General features: G+C 39.0%; 2 protein-coding genes across 3 annotated transcripts in view; both read left to right on the forward strand.

The window, feature by feature from the left end:
* Positions 1-8,022, forward strand: part of MYOM1 (myomesin 1) — a 72,921-nt gene extending 64,899 nt beyond the window's left edge. For both annotated transcript variants that reach the window (XM_079982860.1, XM_079982861.1), the window contains one exon: positions 7,210-8,022. In XM_079982860.1, the coding sequence (XP_079838986.1) occupies positions 7,210-7,509 (300 nt within the window). In that variant the 3' untranslated portion in view covers positions 7,510-8,022. The remainder of the gene's footprint in view (positions 1-7,209) is intronic.
* On the forward strand, positions 1,010-7,203 carry LOC307219526 (uncharacterized protein; the record flags this gene model as incomplete). The annotated part of the gene is made up of 3 exons (XM_079982786.1): positions 1,010-1,014; positions 2,234-4,597; positions 4,992-7,203. The coding sequence occupies 2 exons, from the start codon at positions 1,010-1,012 to the stop codon at positions 3,108-3,110; spliced, it is 882 nt and encodes a 293-aa protein (XP_079838912.1). The 3' UTR covers positions 3,111-4,597; positions 4,992-7,203.
* Positions 8,023-11,060: the final 3,038 nt, after the last annotated feature.

Here is an 11,060-nt window from a genome sequence, read left to right on the forward strand (position 1 = left end):
TTTCTTCTTCTGAAAGAAGAGAGAGCGTAAGAATACTCAAGCTTTGCTTCTTTTAATCAAGAGACAGCACTCTTCATTCATCCTCTCAGTGCATAATTTCACCATGGTAGCCAGACTACCTTTATGTATTTAGGGAGCACTCATTTGTTAAGCATGATATGGAAGACTGAAGAGGGTGCCAGCCAAGGTTCAGGCCACAATCTAACATAGATTTAAGATTACTTAACCCCATTGATTCCAGTGGCTTTCAGTGTGCTTATGTTTGTAGTAGGGCTCAAGGTGCATGAATCAACTCAATGGATGACTTATGAAGAACTGACTCTTTAGAAATTCATACTTTATGCACAAGATCCACCACTGCAGTAGTTCAAACCCTCTTCTTCTAATCATGCACAATCTTCCTGTGTGATGACACAGATCTTCAGATGTTTTTAAAAAGAGACATAAAGACAGTCTGGAAAGTAGTTCAAAGTCATTGGATAAGCCTGCTTGTGGCCAATATCCAATTCTAACATTAGGACCTTAGCCCTAAAGACATTTGCTTGGAAATATGTTTCACATATTTCAGTGGAATGTACTTACAAAGAAGTATGCTTAAGACTATGAATAGTTCTGCTAGGGTGTGCAGAGGAAGAAAGGGGAGGAGAAGCTCCACTGTGCAGCCAAAAGTGCTTGGACTTAGCAGAACTGTTTAGTTGGATATGTCCCTCACAGTTTATTGATTTCAGTAAATTTCTATGCAAACTGACCTAATCAGCTTTCCAGACTAAGATTTGGATTGGAATGTAAGTATCATAAGGATTTTGTATATCTTCAAATTTTGTAATACAGTACTTGGCTTAAAAAACACACCAAAATATATTTAAAATGTGTATTTTAGGATAAAAATATATTTGCAAATGGCATACAATGAGATAAATTATCTATTTAAATATGTAATATATTTAAATATTGTGATAAAATAATAATTTAAGCACAATTTTTATATAGCTTTTTAAAAAGCAGATAAATGCAGTAACGGAGCTGAACAGAGTTATGAACGAACTCAAGCAAAATGTATATGGACCAGAAATATAATTATACATTCATCCCTACTTAAACTGTGGCCTAAATTAACATAAATCTTTGTATCCTAGTGTAACTGGGATTTGGATCTCTGCCACTGAAAATCAAGTCCAAGATTTTCATTCTGTGGCAAAATCAATAAGGGTGGGAGGATGGTTTCTCTCTGTGATGGAGTTAAAATAATTTAAGAGAAATGCTTTCTCATTATCATTTAATTAAATACGCCAGAATTATTAACATTAGGCTTTGGTCTAAATGGTGTTAACTATAAACTGCTTTATATAGAATTTTACAATAAGGGATAGAATAGATATCCTGGTGATCTTGTTTCATTTCATCTGTTCTCAAAAAAATAACACTGGTCAACAACAAATTTGTTGTCTGTGTTTTTCAGTTGATTTAGGAAGAATCTGATGCGCTGAATCCAAAAATCACATTGGTTTTGCTCAGTCAGGTCAAGTTTTTGAGCTATGGCCACATGTCATTTTTTTACGTTTTTGTTCACATGTACGCTTGTGTGGAGCATTTTAGAAGTTGGTGGGGGTAAAATGCCATGTCGAATAATTGTTTTGATTGGAAATGATTATTTTAATGACAAGAAGTATTCAGGTCCAATAGTTCTGGGTGATTATGTCGAAAAGGGATCAGTTTGAAGTCATAAAACCTCGAAATCTTCCATAAATTGGTGCGGCAAAGCATAAAGTTGGGGGATCAAACTAAGTTAATGGGGCAGCCGCCCCACGAAGTATCCTGATCTTCAATCAGCACGTCGTCCTGTAGCTCATTGTGATGAAATTCCAGTGCCTATCTTCGGAGAACTTCCTGACATTAGTGCCAAAGATTCCTCCAGTGTTAAAGGACATGAAGAAGAAGTGGTTCTTGAAGATGATGCTCCACATCCATTTCCCCAAAAGGAGTTGAATGATCTAGTTCACGCAGTAGTGTAGCGTGGGGGGTGCAGGGGGGGCCGCCCGCACCAGGCGCAACATCTGGGGGTTAGGGTTAGGGGGCGCAAATTACTTGCCTTGCCCCGGGTGCTGACAACCCACGCTACGCCACTGAGTTCGCGACCTCAGCTTGTCAAAGGACTCTGCTGAACTGTTAGCATCCAGATTGAAGGAAAAAACCTCCTCTCTGACAGTGCTCGCATCAGCTTCTTCCTCCACAGGCATCAAGAGTACCTCCGTTTTTTCTTGGAAGAGAAGGACTTGGTGTACTGTGCAGATATTGCACAGCTTCTGCTCAAGCTTGGAGTGCCACAGTATGAACCCAAAGATTGGAGACTGTTCATTGACAGCAGCAAGCGATCACTGAAATGTGTTCGGCTACACAACGGCAACCAGTTTGCCTCTATACCCCTGGCTCACTCGACTACACTGAAGGAGAACTATGAAGCGGTGAAGTATGTGCTGGAGAAAATTGGTCATGATCAGCATAAGTGGTTTATTTGTGTTGACCTGAAGATGGTGAACTTTTTGTTGGGACAACAGTCTGGCTTCACCACGTACCCATGTTTTCTGTGCATGTGGGATAGTAGGGACCGTGCTCAGCATTACACGAAGAAGGACTGGCCTGTGCGGGAGGAATTGGTGCCTTGCAAAGAAAGGAAAGTCATCAATGACCCTCTGGTGGACAGAGACAGAATACTCTTCCCACCGCTGCACATCAAGCTCGGCTTAATCAAGCAGTTCACCAAGGCTCTGGACAAGGATGGTGACTGCTTCACTTACTTGTGCCAGGCTTTTCCAGGATTGACCATGGAGAAGTTGAAAGCTGGCATCTTTGACGGTCCTCAGATCCGTCAGCTCATCAGAGATCCAGAGTTTGGAAACTCAATGAACGAAGTGGAACTGGAAGCGTGGAAGGCATTTGTTCTGGTAGTGAAGAACTTTATTGGCAACAATAAGGCCAGAAACTACGCAGAACTTGTCAACAACATGCTGACTGCTTTCAGAAACCTGGGCTGCAACATGAGCATCAAGATGCACTACCTATTTTCACATATGGACCGGTTTCCTGAGAACCTGGGTTCAATGAGTGACTAGCAGGGGGAGAGATTCCATCAGGACATGAAAGAGATGGAGACCAGGTATCAGGGTCGCTGGGACGCAGTCATGATGGCTGACCACTGTTGGACTCTGAAGAGAGACCTCCCTGCTGCTGAGCATTCCAGGAGTTCTAAGAAACGGAAGTTCAAGCCCTGAAGTTTGAAAAATGGTGAAGCAACATGCAATTTACGTGTACTTACCTTTATCATTGCTCACCATTCAGTTTACAGTAAACCTGACCTGATGGAGAGAAACAGATACCATTTCCTGATTCAGCAGTGCAAAAATACCCTAAATCAGTTGTAGAAATCTAGACAACATTCAAAAAGTAAAAAATTGTTGCCCAGTGTAATAATACTTAGATGGTCATATGTAAGCATTACATTTTTTTAAGATTCTGGATAACAATATCATATCAATAAACTAGGGTTTGCTTCCAACAGTCATCTACAAATGACTGCTTCTGGCCACCTGATTCAAAATTATGCTAGTTATAATCCATAAACAATTCTGAACACATGTGAAAAGGCAAAGCACAACTTGTATGCTATTTAACCTGTAATAAAAAGACACCTCACAGGAGTATAGCATATATTTGGCTCAGTGACTCCAGTAGTAGATTTACCCTTCAATTGCCCTGCAAGGAATAGTGTAACATGAACTCACATTGCCCACTCCACATTGCATCCCCAATCCTTTCATGAGATATACCAACACTAGCTTCCTGTCACCAGTCTTTGCCCCGTGCTGCTGATCTGTGGTAAATGAGGTTGAAGCCTGGTGGAGGGTGAGAAAAGCAGAAGAAAAACTGCTGAGTGTATAATTATAAATTCCTCTTGCAACATAAGTATTTTTCCGTTGATTGGAACGTGTCAAAATAAGTACATGATGGAATATGTGTCTAGACTAGGTTTTTCCTTTCAGATATAGACTGCATCAGAAACCAAGGAAATGCATAGCACTAAGAGAGCTTCCAGTGTGATTTCTTGGCCTATATGAGCAGCAGAAAAATTATGCCCGGTTAGAAGCACATTTTAGAGCTTGTTATTTTGCTCCCTGTGTTAACTTATACTATGGTTGCTGAAGTTGTTGAGCTATGTTTTAGCTATTTTTTTTTAGGATAATCGGCAAAAACAACAACACTTCTTCTGATAAGGGCTGCAATACGCCCGGGTTTTCCCCAGACATTTAAAAAAATTCCACCTAGACTCAATTTTTGGCAGACAAATCCCAGCTGTGTCCGGAAATTCTGGACATATGGCAGCCCTAACTTTTATAGATAACCATTCATTTTTAAAGTGCAATGAGTGAGCCCTGCTCCCATATTTGTTCATTTGTTTTTATTCAAATAAGAACTTGAAAGTATAAAAATTGAAAATTGGTTCATTTATTCATACATTTGCTTTTCACTGCTTTGGGAGCATTGATTAGCATTGATGGTGTCTACAGAAAAGGGGAAATCAGTGAAATTGACAGACTGGGAGGCTCTGTTTATAAAAAGGTAAAGGTACCCCTGCCCGTACAGGCCAGTCTTGACAGACTCTGGGGTTGTGCGCCCATCTCACTTAAGAGGCCAGGGGCCAGCGCTGTCCGGAGACACTTCCGGGTCACGTGGCCAGCGTGACATCGCTGCTCTGGCGAGCCAGAGCCGCACACGGAAACGCCGTTTACCTTCCCGCTGGTAAGCGGTCCCTATTTATCTACTTGCACCCGGAGGTGCTTTGGAACTGCTAGGTTGGCAGGCGCTGGGACCGAGCAGCGGGAGCGCACCCCGCCGCGGGGATTCGAACCGCCGACCTTTCGATCGGCAAGTCCTAGGCGCTGAGGCTTTAACCCACAGCGCCACCTGGGAAATCAGTGAAATTGACAGACTGGGAGGCTCTGTTTAGTCTGGATATAAACAGGGTGATATTTAAGGTGGCTGTGTCTCTGCACCTTTTAAAATTGTGAATAGAACAAGGACCCTCCATCCTGTATATCTGAAATTTGACAGGTCTGATGCCTAGATAAGTGGGATATGGATTGTCATGCAATTTGAATGAACCAAACACCATAGTTACAGGCAGCAGAAGAATGGCTGGATCTTCCACTAAAATCAATGGAAAACAAGTGAACAGATTATATTAATGAAACTTTAAAAGTAAAAACAAGTAGAAAATAAAATGTTTTCCTTCTGCTTTATTTTATGGGTACCTACATATTTATCCTACCATGGCTAATAGCCATTCATGGGGTAATATAAGTGAAGGAAAAATTAGATCATCTCCCTGGGCACTATAGGTCTAATCCAGTTTCCACCTTCTCTCCTTCTCATGCTTTTAATATGAAAATACATGTCAGACGTTCTGGTCACTGGTCTCCTGTATCACATCTAGCTTAGCCCTCATCAGTTCATTGAGAATTTTTCTGGCTGTGCAGCAGTACAATGTAAAAATGCTATCATCTCATCTTGTCTGATGTGTATCTCATAGCTGGCACTGTATAGTTTTATATAGGTGCATTACTTTGCTAGCTGTGCTCTGGTTATGCTAGCACTTACATAATGAAACAGTGTTCTCAGTGCTGTGTAAGTGGGTAATAAAAATTCACTTCAGCCTGACATTTGGCATTCAAGACTACAGACAGGGAGCTTTTATGCAGCAAGAAAATTGGAAACACATTTTTTCCTGTCCTGTGAAAAGTATACATCATTGCTATATAATGTAAGCACTGATATAGGCATTCAAAAATATATAGCCTGTATTATTAGTATTTAGTGGAGCTATGGTCATCACATGGAATGATTTATCCCAAACTTTAAATGCATGCAATACATGTAAGCAAACCTTTATATGCCAACCATTCTATCTTATTGATCCCTGGTTTAAGGACCCTTAGAAGTGACCAGTCTGATTAATAATAAATTGAAGGAAAATACAAAAAAAAAACCAAACCCATATTCCTGTAAGATAGACTTCAATTCCTATAAAACACTTTCATGGAATTGGGCCCCCTTGAACACACAATGTGACTTAGATTAATACAAACTGTGCTGTAAATATGACGAATAAAGCTTTAGTTAATTTAGCATCACTTTATTCCTATAATTTGGAAAGGATTAATCATGCTGGGTTGTTGCCTTGCCAACTGTTGACTCCACTTATGAACCTTTGTTCTTATTTCTCCTTATATGAGGGAGCGTCAAATGGTATACCACTAAACAGTGTTCATAGTCCAATTACTAATCAGGCAAAACCTTTAACTCAGCTGGGGCCTTTCCTAGCCCTCTATATTTCAGAGTCTCAGGGACAAACTTTGAGTGATGTGTTTTAAATAAGCACACTTAACACGGGTGCATTAATTTCAGAGAAAGGGGAGTCGTGGGACTTTGATCTTCAAGTTTAGGCTCTTCTATCCTAGTTAGTTTAAACTCATTTCGTATTACACCTGTCCTGGGAAACTGCAATAGTTTAATGGCACTGTACTAACCAGGTTAATAAACATGGATCTAATCAATTTGGATGTAACAGGAAACTGTGGTTTGAATTAACTAGAATAGAAATACGAATCCAGCACATGATGGGAGGAGAAACGTCAAGGGGTATTGATTTCAGGTTGAAAGCGAGGGAATCAGATGTACAGATATTATTATATTTTATTATATTAGTAATAAAACTGCTCAGCCTTTCTGATGAAACTGCTTGAATGTACTTTAATTGCAGCTTAATTACATGTTTAGCTGTTCTTTAGATTTAGAAGTCTAATTTGCAATCAGTTTTGTGACCTTTCCTATAAAAGCAACCTTTTTAAAACTAAGAGAACTGTTGCTTAATAAAGAACCCAATATTTCAAGTGATGGCAACATGTAATTTTGACTTGAAATGAATGTGTTGTAGTTGGTAGTAACTATTGGGGAGAGTCGCTAAAATATTGAAGGGCTACAGTAATAATTCAAAACTAGTTGACTTCATTCACGTCCCTAAGAACAGAACCAGATTTTTGTAACACAGAAAGATATTTCTGTCTGTTTTATTATGAAAGTAATGTGAAAACAGAGCATATTCAGGATGCTTATTTATAGCGACTGTTTACAAAAACTTTTGTGTGTTTCCTGCAGGCGCTTAATCTTACTTGCAGTGTCTGGGGAAACCCTGCTCCAGAGGTTTCATGGATGAAGAATGAAAAGCTTCTGGCAGGAGATGATCACATCATCCTGAAATTTGAATCAGGAAAACAAGCAAGCTTCACCATCACGGCTGTCAGTACAGCTGACTCAGGGAGATACAGCCTTATAGTGAAAAACCAGTATGGCACAGAGACAAGTGATTTAACTATAAGTGTGTTCATACCTGAGGAAGGGATGACCCATGTCCCCCTTCCAGATCATAGCAAAGGAGATAAGAAAAAGAAGGCATGAAGCTAAAGCTAAGATGGACAAGTGTTGCAGAGAGGTAGAGTTTTATCTGGTTTAATAATATGTGTGTGTAAATGGTTTTGCCTGTGAGTATGAAGTAGATCTGAACCCTTCCACTCACTTCATTTTAGATGTTGTGATCAGGCAAAAATGGAGAATGCTCCCACTCCCAGCCTGGCTTTCTGTCACATGAACTTAACTCAGAAGCATAATAGGATAATGCTCATAACGCAGAAGCATAATATTTAAGCAAGTCATTTAATCAGTGATGTGAGTGAAAGGATGGAAAAAATTACAGTCGTTTATTGGAGAAGATTTTCTCACCAGGAATCTAGATTTGAGCCTGCTGGTAATCTAGTATAAACTGAATGTAGTGTAGGATAGGACTCTAGAAAACAGATATGAAAGCAAACAAATGTTTTGTGTTGACATGATATTAATACACACTAACGTCAGTGAAAAAAACTGAACCCTCCTCAGTATTCAAAAATAAATAAAACACTTTTCTTTCGCCTTGTTTTGTGTGCGTGTGACTTGTTTACTTGCTCACTACTCTGATGGCTGTTTACCATCCCTTTTAGTTTAACATCACCCCACACCTAACATCTTCACTTAGGTCTTCAATGCAGCACAGAGAAAGGAGGTGCTGGCAATTTTATTTATTCTACACTAACTTCTGCCTGATTCAGTCTGACTGTAGTTTATTAAGGCTGCTGGGAATTGCAACTCTGTGAGGGGAATAGGGGTCTCTTACAATTCTCAGCACTGTTAAACTGCATTTCCCAAGTTTCTTCGGGGGAAAACCATGATTGTTATAGTGGTATAAGATTAAATGTATGGTCCATACCAACAATATGGGGGATAGCCTATGAACAGTTTTAAACTTTTGGGCAACACTGGAGGCAGAATTTTGGATAAGGTGAACTCAAGTAAATTGCTAAGACTTGTTTCTCTTTGGGTTTGGTTTATTGAATTCTAGTCTCCAGGGATAAATGACCTTTATATTTCCTCCAGGCCTAGGCTTACTTCAGACATGGCTTTGACTGTCAACATGTGCTTGTGTACCCCCCTCTGCCTGCCTCCTGATTCCTTCTTCAATTTCCTGGTTCATGTTAGCCATAGTTTGTTACGGCATTGGAAACTGAGAGAAAAATAGTCTACCGCTCACTGAATGCAGCTCTTTGAATCTTTAATCACAACTTGCAAATTATTATACGGTTGCTATTTTTAACAGGACTCCCTTGTTTGTGCGTTCTTCTTGCTTTCCTGTAGCTGACTGTATCTCATAGAGATGAACAAACTGGCTTGGCTACACTCGTTGCTGAGATGCATGGAATTTGCCTAGATACAGTAGCCATAGGTAAAAAGAAACCAGCCTCAGGGAAGAAAGAAGGTAAAAATATTTAGCTGCTTAGATCTAGTTCCAAGAAGAAAAACTCTTTATTTCTTCCCAAAGTAACCTGAAGGTACTTTGCCTTTTTTGTTTGTTTTTTACTTCAGCCTTTTGAAATGTTTTTAAGCAGAGACACAGGGAGAGTAAGCACCTTCAAAGTCCCTTTGCTTCCAGTCACAGAGTATTAGACACGTTTCATTTTTCCATTGAAATTAATAATTTAAGATGCTTAGCTGGGTCAGAGTGTTCCCTTATTTGCTACATTATAAATGTGGTTTATGACTAAACAACAGCTCCTGATTCTCCAAGTTTGGAAAATCAGCTAGTTAAATTTGATTATTTTAAGCAGCAGCTGGCAAGTCTTTTTTATTTTATATTAAATTGGCCAAGAGAACCTTCAGTATGGACTTTAATTGCAGTGCAATCATAATTGAAATTGTATTAAGTAAAGAAAGTAAGTAAATGTGTGTGAAATAGATCCTAGCAGTTTGTACTGTTTCAGAAATTGCTTCATTTTTATTTGCTCAAATTAAAGCACTTCAGGAAGATGAATCGAAATGGTTGGTGTGCAGAAATAAATATCAGTTTCCTTTAACACAGCAGGTGTTTCATAACAAGGGAAGGCCATGTTTGTGATGCTTCTTAGTTGCTCCATAGTGAAGTCAGCAATCTTGCCAAGAAGAGCCCATCATAATTTAGTGACAAGGACTTTCATAACTCTTCTGATCATGTGCTATCTCAGGTAAACACAATACTTAGCACTATGGGAAGAGACAAATAAACCCCACATGTCCCTTTAAAGAGAAAGTGTGTGAGGGCACCCCCCCAACATGAACCATGTGTTATTTTCCTTGAATCAGATTTCATTAAGCCATAAGTAAGATAGATTATTGCTTCAGAAGAGATGTCTGATCCAAATGAAAATCCAATTGTAGAAGATGGAGATGATCCTAAAGACAGCTGGTCAAACTAAAGGGATCACAAAATGTTCTGGGTAGTAAGACAGAATGGCATAGCAGACAAATTCTTGAGATTCATGGAGAAAAGACTGAGTTAAAACATAGGATCATTGTTGTTATATTATTCTTATTATGAAACGTATAGTGTTGATATTAGATAGCATTTCATGCCTGAGTACTATGTCTGTGGTGAAATGAGAAGGGCTTCACTGAACACAGCATTTTGTCATAAACTCAAACTTGATTGTCCTGCTGTACTGTAACTATTAGATTCACCCTTCCATGGTAGTGTTGAGAACGCAGAGCTAAAGGGAACGCTGGTCTGACATAGGCTGTATACATACTGCACGCTTAAAGCACAATTCCCTTCACTAAATAATCTTGAGAACTGTAAGGGAGCTGGGGACTGTAGTTCTGTGAGGGGTAAACTACAGTTCCCAGTATGCTTTGGGGAAAATGTAAGGTGTGTATGTGGTGCACTTATAAGACAGCTTCCAAGGTTCTTCCTATGCTCTAATGGTGTTCTTATAAATGTAAATAAGTTATTATATGTAATTCAATGAACAGCAAAAAAGATGTGGATAGATGTGTAATAAATATAATTTAGTATATTTGAATGCTAACAAGGATTTCATATCCAACATTATGGCTGTTCTGCTTCATGGAATATTGAGAACCTGAGATGTAATAAAAATAAATTTGCAGAGCATGCATGCCATATGGATTAACATGTTTTAAAATAAAGACCAGATTGAATACCCACTCTTCTGTAATCTCATAAAACCAAACTGTAATGTGATTGTCAAGTTCAAGTACTAAAAAATCAGTGAGTCAGTTCTAACATTCTAACTTCTAGCAGCTAGAGACTGGGTTAAAATCATAACTTTTAAAATATTGAGCATTTTGTTTTTAAATCAGCATTTGGTACACAGTCATTGAAAAGTGACACTTTAAAAAGATATCTATAAATTTATGAGAGCTACACATTTACACTGTAATACTTAAAGTGCTCCTTTGGCATAAGTCCCAGAGAAATAGAAAAGGCAGGCAACACTGCAGCACTAGGAGAGAGTCAGACTGGCTGTTTTCCAATAAATAAAAGCTGAAATTCTTATGCATTTGTAGTACTTCAACAGCATGATGTCAGCATCAAGCCGGATAAATGATTTATTCATTCTGTATAGCTATGTGTGCTGTATTAT

Source organism: Podarcis cretensis (assembly GCF_951804945.1).
Source record: "Podarcis cretensis genome assembly, chromosome: 7".
Lineage (NCBI taxonomy): Eukaryota > Metazoa > Chordata > Lepidosauria > Squamata > Lacertidae > Podarcis > Podarcis cretensis.